We start from the raw sequence: 17421 nt of genomic DNA, 5'->3' as shown, positions 1-17421 counted from the left end.
TCCAGGCTGTTGTCGTGTAAAATGGCTTCCTGTTTACAGAAAGAGACACTGATCTGTGGGATGGAAGGAAGTGCTGCAGGTTAAATGTTTGTCTCTGATGACCAGCATGGACTCACTCTGCAAAAACTCTCTGCTCTCCTCTCTCTTTTTTTCCTGCGTTTTGATGATGTTTTATATCAAATCACTCGATTAAATTAACAACAATATTTGTGTCGGCTTTGGCTCTTTTCTCTCGTTCTCATCGTGTCTCTGCGGGTGTGTTGGGCTCTCTGGGGGGGGCAGATGGGTGGTGTGTGAGGGGTCGGTTTCACGGCTGTTCTAACGCTCCGCTTTGACTCCACCAGGTCAACGGCAAACGTGAGGAAGGCTGCTGTGACATCAAGAACGCTGTTTGAGCTCTGTGCACACCTTGGTGGTAGATCTGCTTGAGCTTTGACAGTATGGGGGACTTTTACGGGGGGGTACGAGTTCTGCTGCAATAAACCAACACATCTCTGAGGAGATGCAGGCGCATGAAGGTTAAAACAGGATGTCTGCAAAAAAGGGCTGTCACAATACCAGAGATTTAAATTTCAGTATGGTACTGATAAAAATCCAACCACAGCAATTAAAACTAAAATGCTTGCCACTTAATGTTAGAAAATCTCATACCAAAATTTACAGTGCCACTTTTCCTGCATACAGTAAGACACACGTTGTAGCTGAGGAAAAGTGGCACTCTTTTTAATGAATTATTTCATTAGCAATCTGTAAAATAAAACACTGAAATAATGACCTCAATAAACAGCCAGACCAGAAACCAGTTGGGTCCCCTTGTAGGTATCTATAGTGATATTCCTCTGCAGGGCGTCTAAGGTGAACTGCAAGGCTGATGACAGGGTGAAAAACATCTCCCCCACCCTGAGCCGCTGGTTCCTGAATGATCTGATGAGGCACACTGGCATACTCTGAGTCTAGCTTAAATGTGCTGTGGTATTTATACACCCATAAGCTATTACTACAGCTACACTACCACTAGAGACACTGTAATGCTCGTGTAATATGCTCTGAGATTACCATGATCTTCGGCCTGCCTTTGGCCCTAAGCTAATCACAGAGGTGGTTTTAACATTATGTAAAGGTAGGCTCTTCCTGAGGCCGATGCTCCAAGGGGCCTCAGCATATAGTCATTAAAAATGACTCTAAATGATTAAAATGTGTACTTTGGATGTAAATAAAAGTCCAAGAGTGAAAAAAACAGCATTGAAAGAGATTTTGAAAAGTCCCTGCAGTGAAACCCTGACCCTAACGGTGAGATCCAAACCCCCTTAAAGCCCCCAAAAACATTTTAAAAAGGGGGAAAATGCATTAGACTGGGTGTGCAATTTTTGAGTAAGATTTTTCTCTTTCAATTTTTAAAAAATATATCATGGATGTAACAAACGCATCCAAACAGAACTGACTCAGTGTGCAGAAGCCTTTATAAAAAAGTACTTTAGAAACCACAGCCATGAATACGGAAGAGTATTAGGGCCACTGAAAAAAAAAATTGAGACAAATTTTTTTTTTCACTTGTGAGAAAAAAGTCAGAATTCTGAGATTAAAGTCAGAATTCTGAGTTTAAAGTCAGAATTCTGAGAAAAAAGTCAGAATTCTGAGATTAAAGTCAGAATTCTGAGAAAAGTCAGAATTCTGAGATTAAAGTCAGAATTCTGAGAAAAGTCAGAATTCTGAGATTAAAGTCAGAATTCTGAGATTAAAGTCAGAATTCTGACTTTAATCTCAGAATTGTGAAAAAAAAAATTAAGACTTTATTTTCATTTGAAGAATAAAGTCAGATTTCTGACTTTTTTCTCAGAATTCTGACTTTAATCTCAGAATTCTGACTTTAATCTCAGAATTCTGACTTTTTCTCAGAATTCTGACTTTAATCTCAGAATTCTGACTTTAGTCAGAATTCTAAGCTGAAATAAATAGATTCTATACAAAAAGCTGAGCCATAGACAAAATCTACAAGCCAGGTGCAATAATCAGTTATCTTGTCTCATCACTGATTATAATGGTGAGGCAATGATGGGTCAACAGAGATGGCAATAGGCAGAACAAAGCAAGAACTGGTTTAGAAGTGGCAAACATACAGTACTGTGCAGAAGTTTTAGGCATGTTTGGGCCGAAATTTGAGGCTGAAGTAAGGCGTGTCATGGCGAGTGCGCCCAACCCAGGTCATGCTCTAGATGTCTTTGTACATTACCAAGGGCATGGTAAAATAATCTGATGATAACAAAACAAAAACCACAGCTTTAGGGCAGAGTTATGGGTGTGGCGCTTAAACATAACCTAGGGTACTGTTAGTGGGGGTAGGAGGGTCGCCACAACCCCCTGGTTGTTGTGTGCATGTTCTAAGCACCTGGAGACTGTTGGTGGTTGTTGAGCATATTAACAGGGCTGCAAAGGCCCGGACAAAACAAATGCTGTTAAGCTCGACCTTGGCTGCTGAGGGACACACGTACATGTCAAATGTGTTGACACTGACTCTGGCCACCCTTCCTCCTCTCTTCAGCCCGGGGTTGTGGAACCTCAGGACCTGTGAAGAACTGTTAGCGCTCTACATGCCTAAAACTTCTGCACAGTACTGTAGGCAGAAAAAAGTGGAGGAAAGTGGTTAAATAGACAAAAATGGGTTTTAAGTGGCAAAAATGTGTTAAAATTAGGCAAAATTGGTTGTAATTGTAATTGGTGTAAAGTGGCAAACGTGTAATTTGAAAAATATTAATTTTTAAGGTATCTGGAGACCCCCTCTCAGTGTCTCCTAACCCTCTCAATGCATCAATGCAGATGCGTCCACATTTGAAATACAATGCATCATAGAAATAATTTCAACACCCTTACTTAATTAAAATATTTGACTTTTTTACTACAATAAAACAGAAAATATTCAGTATAACTAAAAACAAAGAATGACGTTGCAGTCTGCAGATTCTTTCCAGCTCTGTCAGTAAAGTCAAAGATAACTAACCCTGACGGCTGCTCTGGCTCCTGTTGGCTGCTTCCTCTGGCTCTCACCTTAATAAAACATTTCTCTTTTACAGCAAAGTTCTCAAAGCAAAAACTGATAAAGCATTAGTGTGTTCCAGTTTGCAGAAATGTGTGTCAGTGTTGAAGGTTTACTTTAATTGACTCCTTTTCTACTCTGCTGTTTCTGTGGACTGCTGAGTCTTTAATGAAGAAAACATTAATTTATTGATCTGTGATCAGATGTGATTGTTTTGGTTTGGTTTATTATCATGACAAAAGTGGGAAAATGTTTGATTTATTCTTTTATGGGAGAAAATAAATGATTGAGGGAATTTTATTGTTTTGTTTGAAGTTTGTTTTTCTTACTCATACAGAACATTATGTGGTGAAACTATGGGTGAAGTTAAACTTTGTTAAATTTTAACGGGCACGTTTCAAAAGTTGATTTTCTTTATAATAAAAGAGGTGAATTCAGGGGTCTGTACTTTAGAGGGTGGGCCTGCCAGCCTCCTGAGGAATTTTTCTTTTTTAGACACAAATGAAGCGCTGATAACACATACCGTACTGTTTACATTTTACATTAATGCTGTGCTGTGATACCAAACGACTTCACTTCAGTCCAAACATCTGTACTCTGCATTTATGAGCTGTCTCCGCTAGAGGTGGGAGAAAAAATTGATTTTTAGATGCACCGTAACGTGGAAGATTCTGAATTGATTAATTAATGTCCAATAATTGATAATTATTTAAATATTTAAATATATATTTTACTGTGGAATATTAGGAACAAAAAGGGGGAATTCTGACACTGATTTAGATTACCAGTTCATCTGTGAAAAAGGACATTTTTAGGATTGTAAGTTACAAGGAAAGGATGCTGCTAACCTGAACTGCAGTTGTAAATTTTCAGTTTACACACGTCTTCCATTAGACCCCCACTGCACCTGGAGGTGGTTGAGCACAGACATGCATATTCAAGAACAGTGCAGACAAGGCCGTCCATAAGGGGGGAAAAAGGGGGTGGTCTCTGGGACCCAGCCACACTGGGGGCCCATGAAGGTAAACAAAACCATGTTCCATTGAGAAATTAAGCTGTGAAAACCATATTTTATATTTGACCTGAATAATAACCACTATAACCACTGTTTTTTTTTTTTGTTAAGATTTATTTTTGGCCTTTTTGCCTTTGTTAGATAGGACAGTGGATAGAGTCGGAAACAGGGAGAAGAGCGGGGAGAGACATGCAGGAAATAGTGCCACGGGCCGGGTTCGAACCTGGGTCGCCTGCATGCATTGCGCGCCATAACCACTGATTTTTAAGGATCTGGTGACCCCCCTCAGAGTGTCTCGCAACCCCCAAAGGGGTCCCAACCCCAAGGTTGAGGACCACTGCATTAGAGAATAGTGGAAATTTAATTTATCTCTTTTTTTCTAAACACAAATATGTTTTTATTATGTTGGACACAGTGAGAACAACAGAAATGTAAAAAAAACTCAAGTGCATCATTAATCGATTAAGTATTGAATATAACCCTATGAATCGTAATCGAATCAAATCGTGAGGTGCCTAAAGATTCCCACTAGTATCCACTGATGATCTGACATCAGAATTAAGCTGAGCTGCAGATCCCATCACTCTGATTGAGAGTGCACCAACATAAATAAAGCCATGCTTTTTGTTTATCAGAGGAAAAGTGAAGATCCCGCCTGCTAACGGACCCGTCTTTATTGTGTGCCAGTACTTATGACGATATCCCAGACCACATCTGTATGCTCACATATCAAACTGTTTAAGTCCACACAAAGCACAAAGGCTCACCACTTGGTATATGAATGCCCTTAAATAGATATAAATCTCTGTAGATGTGTTATTAAAGGGGACATATTATGAAAAAACACTTAATCAGGCTTTTCTAACAAAAATATGTGCCCCTGGCCTGTCCACAATCCCCTCTTAAAGTCATCTGGGTAGTTAGCACCGCCCCCAGGTTGAGATGGCCCTCCCTGCTAGGAAGAAAGTTCCGCCCCGTCTGCTGATCTTCCTCACCAGCTGAGATACTGGATAGCTCAGTGGGTCCCCCTGCTGACTTTAGTCTGGGAGATTGATGGTTCAAATCCCAGTGAGGTCCTTATCTTTGGATAAAAGTGTCTGTAACATCAGGAGAGTCACGTCCATTTCCTGAGAGGGGTGGAGTCAGACAGCTCAGTAACATTTAAAGCCACAGACATAGAAACAGCTCGTTCTGAGCAGGGCTGAAACAGAGGGGTTTGTAGACATGCAGAAGTCAATACTGCAGTGTTTTAAACTCCACAGGCATGTTTTGGGGACCCTGATAAATATAAACTTGTCTTAAAGGGTAAAAAATGTCCCCTTTAAATGGAACTCCCTCCACATTTATCCAGTCTATGATTGAATATTAAATGAGGAGATGTAAAAGTGATTTTTCGTCTTTTCTCAGAAAGTTCTGAATCTTTGTGTGGGGAAAAAACAAGTGAGTAAAGCAAGTAAAATCATCCAACAGTTTTATTTTTACAGTGTAAAATTTTGGTTTTCTGTCTTCAAAAATAACAAAACCACTGACATCTTCGTTGACAACAAGATTGTAAACTATTGTTGACCAGCACGTGCAGCACGGCAGACCTTTCCACAAATATTTTAGAAAACAACACGCTGGGGTTCCTGTGGTGAGGCTCAGTTTTTATGATTCATGCATCACACCAGGCATTTTCTTTTCAAAAATACAAAAATACACTTTAGATACAACTTTTTAAAGACTTTTTTTAACCATGGCTCAGCAGAGGGTCAGTTTGACAGATTTCAGAAGTTCAGCACTTTGGTAAAGGTAGAAATGTCACGTCCAGGTTTTTAGGCATGGTTTATACTTCTGTGTCAACGAAGGCACTCATGGCTGACTCTTACTGTGGACAGAGACCAAAGACTTGATTTGGAAAGTGGACTGAGCCTCCAGGTGTGGGGTTTAAGACAAGTCTGCATTGAAATGAACATTTTTATGGCCCCAAAAACCTGAAAACGAAGCTTCAGCAGCCCGCTGATATGTACTAAACTTGTATGAGAAACTGTGGATCAGTTAGCATTGTGTGTGTTTTAAAGTCCAGAGACACTGAAGTATAAACCCGCCTAAACCTGGAAACAGAAGATTCATTTATAGACGATGAGGACTGATTTCTAAAAATCCAAACCATTATGACAAAGATTAATAGAGCTGGGTTCTTGTATTTGTTTGCTTAAAGGCAGGGGTGTCAAACTCAAGGCCCGGGGGCCAAATCTGGCCCTTGGAATAGTTAAATCTGGCCCACAACATGATCTCATATTTCTGCTCTAACTGGCCCATCAGTCTGAGGTCTGCAGATTTCCTCAAGTATAAAAATGTGAACTTATCCTTGATGATTTAAGATATCCTTGTTAAGTCACACAATCTGAAAGAGTAAGGAGTAAAAATAATTAGATAAGAAGTCAGGAAGGTGGAAAAAGAAACAATTTGTATTTTAATTTCATATTTTCAATTTTACATCTCACAATTAAGGACTCAAACTTAGGATTTTTACTTTTTATTTTGTACTTTGAGCATTTCAACTCATAATTTTGACTTCTCATTTAATACTTTGAGCTTTAAGATTCATAATTCTAATTTCGATTCAGGTTTTGACCTTTTTGACCAATTATTTTGTATTTTATCTCATATTTTGAACTCCAAACTTTGACTTCATACTCCCATAGTTTGACCTTTTAGACTCACAATTTAAATTTTGAATCATATTTTGACTTTTAATTTCATGATTATAAATTTTATTTCACATTTTGACCTTTCAAACTCATTGTTTTGACTTTCTTTCTAATATATTTGACATTAAAAAACATTATTTTTCAATTTCAGTTTCATGTTTTGACCTTTTTGAAATAATAAATTTACTTTTCTCAGACTGTGAGCCTTTAAACTTATCTTTTTAACTTTTTAAATGTCAAAATCCTTTATCAGCAGTGATATTTTTTTATATTTTATTTTAGGTGAAATGAGGTTGATAGTTTATGGTTTAAAAGGTGACCCTGTTAGGCCTTCAGGTTAGACCTGAATCCAGAATACGGCCCCTGCTGTGATTGAGTGTGACACCCCTGCTTTAAGGTATTGATCACATGATCCAGAACAGAGAATGATTGAAAATGTCTGTCAGAGTAAACCTGCAGCTGCTCCTTTAAAAAAAACAGATCAGGGGATAATATCTGTTTACATACAGCCAATTAATATAAATATTCTTCATGAGAAATTTTCCTACAGCTGCAGGAGCTATGAAAAAAGACAATTCATTAGAGTACATCTCCAAATTCCTTAAAAGTTGGGACATCCTGTAAAACAGAATGTGGTGATTTTAGAATGATTTAAACATCACGTTAAATAATTTACAGACAACATAGCAAATGCTAAATCTAAAAGATTTCATTATTTTTGGAAAGTTGTACACCCATGCTAAATGTGATGCCAACATCATGTTGCAAAATAGTTGGGACAGTAGCATAAAAGACTGAAAATACTCTCAATGAAACATCCCAGAGCTAATAGGTTGACCTGTAACATGTTAGTAACATGACTGGGTTTAAAGAGGAGGACGTGAACCCTTGAACACTCATCTACAGTAATCAGGAACAGGAAAACAGTTCCCTTTCAAATTTAGAGAGATAAGAGAGTATTCCTCGTCTGTTAGGCACTCGTTCCACCATGGAGAGAGACATGGATGAGGAGATCTCTCCTGACATTCTTGGGTCACAGCAACAGATTTGACAAGTTGCATCTAGGGATGCACCATATTATCAGCTGATATCAAAATTTTTGCAGATATTTACATCCGATATTTTGGCCATGCATATCAGCATATATCAACCGTAAAATCTGGCTATATATACTAATAAATTAGTGACGTTTTAGGCTGAACCAACAGGCCAATGTAAGTTGAGATTATTTTTTTGTATTCATTCTCATTCTTTAAACTTTAACCCCTTAAAGGCTGTTGTATCATATTTGATACATACTTTTATGATACCTCTATCTAATCAATACGATCTTACAGCCAATGCACCAAACGCGTATTTTCCATATGAATATGGTGTTTTTTAAAAGGTCACAGCAGAGAGAACGGTCTAGATCTGCTCTCTGTGTAAAGCGTCTTGACATAACTTTAGTTATGAATTGGCGCTATACAAACAAAGACTGTTTGATTGAAGTAAATGCAAGCTTTTTCACCAGCAGCCTAATTTCACCATGCAAAAATGCAGCTACTACTTTTTCTAGCCACACTTGATTTTTTTTTAACTTCAAAGTTTTGCCCAGACGAGTACACGTCTGAGAAATCAACACACTTGCTGCAAATCATAGTGTTGTTGAAAGAAAAGAATTAATGCTCAGGGTAGTAAACAAGTCCCAACTTTTTTGATACATGGTAATGGCATTAAATTTCAAATGATCTTATAGTTTTTAAAAATTTAACATTAATTTTCACTTTCAAGCTTTCGATGTTAAGCAAATCACAACATTCTGTTCTATTCTCAAATAGTAATCGTCCCAGTTTTTTTAGAATTTGGGGTTGAAGAAAACCTCTTGAATGAGGAGGAATTTTTAATATTGTCCCTAGTAAATTTATGAGCTTCTCAGTGCAGAGAGAGCAGTGCAGGATGAGAATAGGTAGTATAAGTTCTGGAAAAGGACGAGGTTTTGCTGCAGACGTCGTGTTTGTTGATATAACATAAAATGCTAACCATACACCTCTCCTGCAGGAACGTAAGGTACAGCCATACATTATTAAACAATATGTTCTCAAATAAAACTGTAACACAGCCTACCTAACATGTTGTTCTTCTCGCTCTACGGGGTGATGCTTTCCTGAAGGTTTTCCACAGTGAAGTGATCGACGTTTAACAGTCCGAGTGTTCAGCAGGCCAGACGACGTCCAGAAAAAAAACATCCTGGCATCACAGCAAGAATCAGATTACAGGTAGGTTGGGATCCTGAGAAAATCCTGTCTGTCCAGTAAGTGGCTGTAGATGTGTGTGAACATGTGAGGGGAAGGAGGGGGGCTACGAGTCTTTAAGCATGCTGATCTGGGCAAAGATCTTGAGCGCAGGTCCCAGTTTGATGTTCATGGTTCCCATCAGGTGATCCTCCTTCAGCAGCAGCAGAGCCTGACCGTCGATCTCCTGAGAGCGAAACTCCTCCGCGATCTCCAGACAACCTGGGAAACACAAGTTAAATTTAGAAACAATGACTATTCTGGTGTACTTTTCAAAGTAAAAGTGTAATCTTATTCAAGTCCCTCTTTGAGCTACCCGCGTTTACACATGCTTTTATTTTGAAGTTATTTCTGAGACAGTTTTTCAGCGAAGTAAGTCAACTACAGAAGAAAAACAAATGACTGCACAAAGAGACTGGACTTTGGGAGAACAAGTATGTAAACATGTTGTTTCACTCCCTTTTTTCCATGAAAACATAGATGTTTGGGTGTTTTTTTTTCATCTCTAGAAAAGACAGCATTTTTACAGGAAAACCAGCTCTCTTTAAAATATTTATATCCAAGATAAAATGATAAATTAGTGATAAATATGTCAAGAAAACAAAAAGAATTTACTCCCTGACAAACAAAACAGAAGAAAACATATTTAGAAACATGTCTCCCATAAGTACATCCTAGATATGTTTCAATGAAAACAGCTTCACTGCCCACCTTTGGGTTGAGATCCACTGCTCTAAAGAGGACCAGGATCAAGTGTTTTAAGTTACTTACAGACCTTTCCTGATTGTTCTCTCTGATCATCTCTTGGAGCTTTTACACCGCTGCATCAGCATGAATCTTTACAATAATAAGACGTGGGTAAATGCTAAGGGCGCCCACCTGGCAGCGAGGAGATGAACTCATAGACGTCCTCTATGTTCCACAGGCCGGGGTCGCTGGGCAGGAAGCTGTGGGGCAGCAGGGGCAGATCAGAGCCTCGCACAGCAGGAACCCGCTGGGTGGGCGACAGAGGGGAAGGAGGTCTTTTGTAGGCTGACAAGTCTGAACACTGGCTGGATTCTCCCTGCGCCGGATGGACTGAGTGACCCGGGGACAGGGCAGCAGCAGGAAGAGGAGGTTTCTGCACAGACGGCGTGGACTGAAGAAGAGAAAAAAACACTGTAATTATATTATTCTCTAACTGGATGACTCTGTCTAGTGCAGGCAGGAGAAAAGTCTGGTAAATACAACATCATGAATCGAGTTTTAGGAGGAACTAAAGCTTCCTCACCTTCTTTTTAGAGTCTAAGCTGCAGGTTTTGTGGTTTCCATTCAGCGTTCTGTGTTTCTTCATGTTCTCCGGTGAGGTTTTATGGTTTGGGAAGAGACCAAGCTTCTTTGTGCATCCAACATTGAAGCTACAAAATCAAAAAACAATGTGAGCTGAAAGGGCAGGGAGTATAATCAATACAGCCATTCCTCTTGTGTTAACAGAGTTGTATCTGACCAAAATGACTAAAAAAACCACAAAGCCATTTTGTCTGTGCATTTCTCCACTGTGCCGACTCTGTGAGAGTGTCTTATAAACTATATTTCATATTACAATGAGAGGACTAACCGTCTAAGGCTTGGTTGGGCTTTAGGGAATGTGAGTACAGACGAGTGAGGGACTAGAGAAGGCGGATAAGCATACTTCAGAATGGTATGGCAAGGTAGGACCTAAAAAATGTGTCTTACCGTTTGGCGCACACTGTCGAACAGAACCTCTTTGACTTTTTAAAGGCGTAGGCAAAGTCCACTCTGCCACACAGCTCACAGGTCAGCATGGGCTCCTGGTGGGCCTTTAGCTCTGGAGAGACAGTGAAAGACCCAATCAGTAATTCAGATTCAGACAAACAGAGGCACCCCCACTGTAGAAACACACCTGTGCAAAGAAAACAACATGAAGCACAGCATATGAACTGTTGGCATTAGAAGGGCGTACTCTGCAAACTTCATCAGATTCAGACTCTAATTTTAAGACTCGCTTGGAAGTTGCATTGACTTTCAGTCCGATACAACAGTTGACCACAACCTCACTACAGCCTGACCAGCTGCTGCAACTGGTTGCATAATCTGCCATGTTTTATATTTTGGTCATATGACTCAGACACTCCCGGTGAGAGCAGAACCTGGAGCAGAATCCACAACTTTGGGGCATTTTTCCTTCGTCAACTGTCACACAACATCCTAATTCACCATGAAAACAGCAGAAATGACTTTATAATACCACCCACCCAACACATGATAATAAGGGAATAAACCAGCAGGAATTATACCCACACGCAGATCTCCAGCTGACGCGGATGGCGATGCTGCTTGTTAGTTTGTGATAAAGATAGAGATAGCAGGAGAGAGAGAGAGAGAGGACCAGAAACAACTTCAACCTTCGTGCGTGAGACTTTTTCAAAGGAAACTCCACACATTTTTGTCACAGCCTGTTTCAGCTTTACATGTAAAGTGTGAACACTCAGGTCATGTATGATGGTCATGCATCATAAGCGATGCACTTGGACAGTTCAATCAGTCATGACTGTCATAGAGTTGGCTCCAAACTGCACAGTGTATGCTCGGCTTTAGACTCACTATACACTAGACCAGTGGTCTACAACTGGTTTCAAATCAGGACTCTCAACCTCCTTCTTAACAGCATATCACAACCCCAAATTTATAATATTTTCAATCTTAACGAAATGTTTTTAAGGAAAACGAGCAGTCTGGACTTGACATGGAACAACAGATGCAATGGATCAAAACTCTAGAGACATCCTTCAAAATAAAAGGACATCATGGACTTTTTTGCCATATTTTTTCCAGGCACACAGCCACAACCCACTGAAAATTGTTTTGCAACCCACTTTTGGGTCCTTGTAACCTTGCAAAGCAGATGGTTTTGCCAGAATCCTTGTCTGTCATCAGGCAATCAACACAGTTTTTACCGAACTGAACACTAATTGGACCAATCAGCGTCAAGGAGAAGGGGGCAGTGGCTATGGGCAGGGTGCAGTTACACTAGCTATTTGCAATGACTGCCTTCTGTGCTGCAGTACCTATTAGCTCAGATTTAGCTGTAGAAAAGTGGCAGTTTAATTGGAACTGGATCACATTTTCTTTTCAAACAATTAGTAAGAGTCATATCGAAAGCTTGTATTGGTAGAGGTTTTGTTTTTGCACGTTTCCTGACTGGCCTTGGCATGAATTTATTCACCGAGGGGCACCATCGTTCACAACTAGGCAGCGGTGACCTGTCCGCCCTGGAGAAGCACATGTGTAAACCCTTTCTGTCTTTTCACTCTGATTGGCTTGTCACAAATGTGACAGCATGTTCCTCCAATCACCTTCCAAGAACTTTTTGAAAAGTCCTTTCCTTCCCTGAAGCTTTCAATGGGAGCTGTCCCAGATGAATGTAAAATATCTCCATGCGATGGAAACAGTCTATCTGATGTGCCAGGTTAGGGTCCTGGCCCATCAGTTGAGAACCAAGGCACTAGTCTAGATGATTATAGGCCTGATTTTTGGCCGCATTCCTCCTCCGGCAATGCGGGGGGCATGCCCCAATTTGAAGCTTGTCCCAACAAATAATTTTTCCAAATAACCTAGGTGTGTGGAGTGAATAAGACCATTTACCTGCTTTCAATCAGTTTAACTCTACCTGATCTGCAAACAGAATCAGACATGCTTGATATTTAGGATTCCAGATCAGGCTGCCTTTGACAGACTACTATCTAGTAAAGCCTTGGAAATCATCTGATACAGTGTTACTCAACCCCGCTCAACCAAAGAGCCTAATAGTTGAAAAATACCTTTGCAAGAGCCATAATCAGAGTGGTGAAAAAATGGGTTAAAGTAGCAATAAAGATAAGTTAAAGCTGGTAAAAAAAAAGGTCAAAAAGCTGCAAATATCTGGCTAAAAATGGGTGGCTGGGCTAAAATAGGCATAAAATGGCAAAAACTGGGTGAAAAGTCACACAAATTGAGAGAAAAGTGGCAGAAATGGGTGAGAAGTGACAAAAAATGTGTTACAGGTGGCAAAAATGGTCATAAAGCAGCAAATAAGGTGGAAAAAAATGAGTGAAAAGTGTTTAAGATGGGCAAAAAGCGGCAAAAATGTGGGGGAAATGGGCAAAAAAGGGAAAAAGTGACATTTAATGGTAAGAGGCAGTTTAAATGGGGAAAAAAGCAAATTGCAAAAAGCAGGATAAAAGAGCCAAAAATGGGCTCAAAATAGCAAAAAATGATTAAAAGTGGCAAAAATTGCAAATAAGGGCAATGGAGACGTAGACAAAACATAAAGGTTGACAATTAAGTTTGACAATTAAAGCCTACTGTATAGGTGTGGGGAAACAAACTGATGAATGCTACTTGCAATGGATAGTTTCTGAGGTCAAATTTGCCTTTTTAAAGGTTTTCTGGGGGAATAAAATTTCAAGTTAAGACGTCAAAGAGCCACACGTTGAGTATCACTGATCTAGTATATAGGCAGCCTTTCAGGGCGCTTTCTGCAGCTCTGAACTGACTGTTTAATTTAAATGACAGCTTTTACAGTTTGGTCATGATTTCTTTGATTATAGCTCAGAAACACGAAGCAAAAACAAGCGTGCTTCACTCGGTGTCTGTTATCCCCCTCAAGGCTTCAATTTGCTGCTCTTGCACAAAGTGCTCGTTGAATCATCAAACAACAAATTTGGTTTCCAAACCTGTCAGTCAGACTCACCTCATGCAGTAATTAGAGCGGTCTGAGAAGATGTGAAAATATGCAGAATTAGGGACGATCTTTTATCACTGTTCATTAAAATACCTATGCAACTTCTAACATGAACAGGCAAGTCCATAGGGCTATAAAAAGAGAATAATCAAGAGTACTGCAATCAGAAACCAGCCTTTTTTCCTATTCTTTGAGCAGAAGATCAAAAGTTTAGTCATACAAAATAGCGAGAGGAAGTCTTTCTTTTTCCCTCCAGCATTTGCCATGATTTGAGGGGAACAAAACAAAAATACTGGAAAAAATGGCATAAATCTGGATTTGGGTTGTTCAAAGCTGACTTATGAGCTACAAGCCCTCAAAACTAAATATCAAAAGTTCATTGAAGGTCAGCCAGATGTAGACTGATAAATTATAGTTTAGGACGGCCCTTTTATACAAAAAAAAAGTAGCAAAAAGTCAACTCCACTTGTGAAACCATCTTCAATACATCCCAAAGCTGTGATCCCAGAGCTTTAATGTACAGATAAATGAGTTTACCCTTTAGTGAGCTGCCGTCCATCTTTGAGTCTGTGTGTCTCCTCAAACAATCGATCGAGAAAGATGGCCGCTCCACCTGCAGATAAAAAAAAAGTTACTTTATTGTACAGCTTGAGTTGTGTAATCATGCCAATATGAAGAACAGAAAAAGATGGAAGAGTCCATTTTTAAGTTTGATAGATCTGAGTCATGAGTTAAAGCAAACACAGAGAGAACGCATGCTCTGCTAATTAAGAAAAAACTTTACTGATCCTTAAGTAGTTGGGGAACTTTTTCTTGATGTTCAGTCATTTTTCTATTTCCTAGGGAATAAGGAACTTTTAGAGGATCTCGTGTATGAGGGTCTAATTGCCTCGTCTTCAAGTAGACGGGTTATTCTTGGAGGCCTTCCTCTGTATTTTGGCCTTTTGTACAAATGCAAACTGTTTCAGGTCACTGAGAACATACACAAGTCCCTCCACAGTAGCTTTGCAGATACTTTGTTTACAGTGTTCATGTACAGACAGACAAAACAGAGTTTTGGGCTTACAATGGCACACTGTATGCCAGTTTCTCTTCTGTTTGACGTCAGTGGTGTGCTGTGTCATCACTTTTGTTTGCCTCGTTGCAGCAGACAAACTTGTAGCCAAACTTTTGCTGGTGTTAACGTTGCTAACTGGACTTTCTCCATGCTCACACACAGATGCTGTCAAACTATGTTGATGAACAGAGAGGCCTGAATGGACAACAGAGGTCACTGCTACACAGCTACACAACTCTACCAAGACAACCTCCACCGCCAGTGTCGGTGGTTTTGGAGAAAACGGGTTCAGGTTGGTGGGACAACTTTGAGAATGAAATGAAGAGGAATGGGGAGAGATTTCTGCATGTAAAGGAAATTATTGCCCTCTCTCAAAGTTTGCTGCTTTGCAGGCAAAGTGAAAGACAGACTAGAGGTGACGTGGCATGCTCTTTGCAGCAAAAACCAGAGTGGGCGAAGAGGTTTCTGAAACTGTAACATGTGAATAAAGCCTTAAAACTGAACAAGAAAGCCTTCGATAACCAAAAAACACCTGCCTACATTCAAATCAAATTACAGGGAAAATGTTTATAAAAGAAAAAGTTACAGAGATTGTACTTTTTGTTTTTATTTTAAATTTTTATCATTATCAAATGAGAAGAAATCTGCATCAATAGAGGGCTTTTTTTTCTAAAAAGTACATCCCTTATACAATCATAAATGTGGCAGTAAAACAAAATAAATCCCAGCATTTCATTTTTGGTTCTCACAGCGTTTTATCACAAACATCTCTCCAATTTCTGAAGCCATGAGTCAACACATTTGAGCTATGTTACTTGTGTGCAAAAACAATGTCTCTCACTGTAAATGTACTTGATGTTAGCATTTGTAGTAGAAGCACACAGGGATGTGAAAGATGTACCCTTAGTTTGCAGCTGTGGCTCTGATTTGAGAAATTATGAGACAGATGTGAAGCTTTGGAACTCACAGGGAAAGGCTCAGCGCCCTCCTGGATGACGAAGCCCTCGATCAGATGAGTGAGGATGTGGGACTTCACTAACGCCTGGGCTGGTTTGCTCTCTCCATTGTGTTGGCTGCTGTTAGTGTTCCCATTCCCAGAGGTCATGACTGGAGCACGGGCCGCCCCTCACCTGTCAACACAAGCGGGACAGCAAACTCAGAAAGTGGACTTGAAACCTGGCTGCCTTAAAGCCAACAAAGAGACAAACTCCAGCTGATGAAGGTCTGTTGCTCCTGCTGAAAACTTACTTTGTCATGCATACAATAGGGATGTGCAATATTGGATTTTTGCTGACATGATGGTAATTAAAACCTCATTTTAGCTGATACTGATGTATACACACTTATTCATTGTAAAAACAAGCATCTCCAGTGCAAAGAGAGGCTCAGTCAGGTGGAGCTGAGAGAGGAGCGGGGAGGTAGACAGCCTTGTAGTTGTTTTATGTTTGGGGCTTCATTTGAAATGAGCAGGGCTCAGTTCCTGAGTGTGTTGCACCCTAGGTAACTACTGTAACTGAGTGGTCCTTCTGTACATATCGACAATATTTCAGGCTGATATATAGAATGTGCAAAAAAAATCCCTTTCATGGCCAAAATATCACAAGAAACAAGAAACACTTATCAGATTACAAACCTATGGACAAAACACGCGCAACATGGGGAATTGTGGGAAGTCAAAATTGGGCTGAAACTTGACTATTTGCCCAGCACTAACATTGTTTACTGATATAAGTCCAAACACATTTTTTTGTGAATGGCCAATGCTTGTCAACAGGGCTAATATCAACCAATACTGGTGTTAAACCCATGCATGAGTGCACCCCTAGTTTTCCACTAAAACAGTTCTAAAATAAATAAATAAACAAGATAATTCCTCCTTTACATCACACTGGATACCCACAAAAATCCTGTGTCGCACATCCCTACACTGAGAGTTTAATGGTTTATTTATACAAAACAGGTTCAGTACCAAAACTTAATATCTAGTTAGCTAACTGTTTAGTAACTTCTTTAGTGCTAGTAAGCAAGTTAGCAACTTCAGGAAGAAAGTCAATGTCTTTGAATATATTTCAGCTCTTTAAATGAAAATTAAGTAGAGGTTATTGACATTAAAACCACCCATTATCTGATTTATGAGCCGAGATGAATGTTGCGTAAACTCAAGGCTAACCTTAATCAAATCAAAGTAGCCCAGTGGTACGGGGGTTTGCTAGTTGAATATTAGGGGGATGAATTAGTCTGCCTAAAGGCCTAGAAAGCACAAAAACAAACTTTATTGAAAAAAGAAGATACTTGAGCGTAGTTGTCTTACTTTTACAGTGAGAAACCCCCTCTGAGTGAGTTAGAAAACAGGCGCTCCGCTCGGTAACAATGGTAGAGGGAAGAAAAGCTCTTTGTTCAACGGCTCCAAACAACGCTTTCATTTACTCATTCCGCCAAAACACACCGCGAGGAAGCGAGCCAGTCCGCCGCTTTGACACCGAACAACGTTCACCGAGGTAACCGAACTACCGGTGAGCTCTCTCGGTTAGACGGGGAGGACGGACGGAGTTATAAACTGGTTCATAGCCTCGCTATGTTTCAGTTTAATGCTAATTCGATCCGCAGACACAACAGTTCTGCTGGTGTG

The 17421-nt window shown here is 39.8% G+C and overlaps 2 protein-coding genes across 3 annotated transcripts in view; one reads left to right on the top strand and one right to left on the bottom strand.

Annotated features, from left to right (window-relative positions):
* Positions 1 to 1575, top strand: part of kiaa2013 (KIAA2013 ortholog) — a 13797-nt gene extending 12222 nt beyond the window's left edge. Inside the window, exon 4 of the mRNA XM_041798822.1 lies at positions 345 to 1575. Coding sequence (XP_041654756.1) covers positions 345 to 395 — 51 coding nt within the window. The 3' untranslated portion in view covers positions 396 to 1575. The remainder of the gene's footprint in view (positions 1 to 344) is intronic.
* Positions 1 to 17421, bottom strand: part of phc2a (polyhomeotic homolog 2a (Drosophila)) — a 25414-nt gene extending 7993 nt beyond the window's left edge. The window contains exons 1-7 of one of the 2 annotated variants that reach the window (XR_005992542.1): positions 17104 to 17421; positions 15760 to 15922; positions 14273 to 14348; positions 10729 to 10840; positions 10283 to 10409; positions 9892 to 10150; positions 8846 to 9234 (exon numbers count right to left, since the gene is read on the bottom strand). Coding sequence is in view for 1 of the 2 variants with exons in the window: in XM_041798823.1 (XP_041654757.1) it covers positions 9080 to 9234; positions 9892 to 10150; positions 10283 to 10409; positions 10729 to 10840; positions 14273 to 14348; positions 15760 to 15897 (867 nt within the window). In the remaining variant the exon portion in view is untranslated. Of the gene's footprint in view, positions 1 to 7989; positions 9235 to 9891; positions 10151 to 10282; positions 10410 to 10728; positions 10841 to 14272; positions 14349 to 15759; positions 15923 to 17103 lie in introns of those variants that run through there. The other variant, XM_041798823.1, reaches the window with a different exon arrangement.

The sequence above is a fragment of the Cheilinus undulatus genome, linkage group 11 (genome assembly GCF_018320785.1).
Source record: "Cheilinus undulatus linkage group 11, ASM1832078v1, whole genome shotgun sequence".
Lineage (NCBI taxonomy): Eukaryota > Metazoa > Chordata > Actinopteri > Labriformes > Labridae > Cheilinus > Cheilinus undulatus.
Note: the sequence above shows the minus strand (reverse complement) of the source record. Positions and strands in the feature narration are given on the sequence as shown.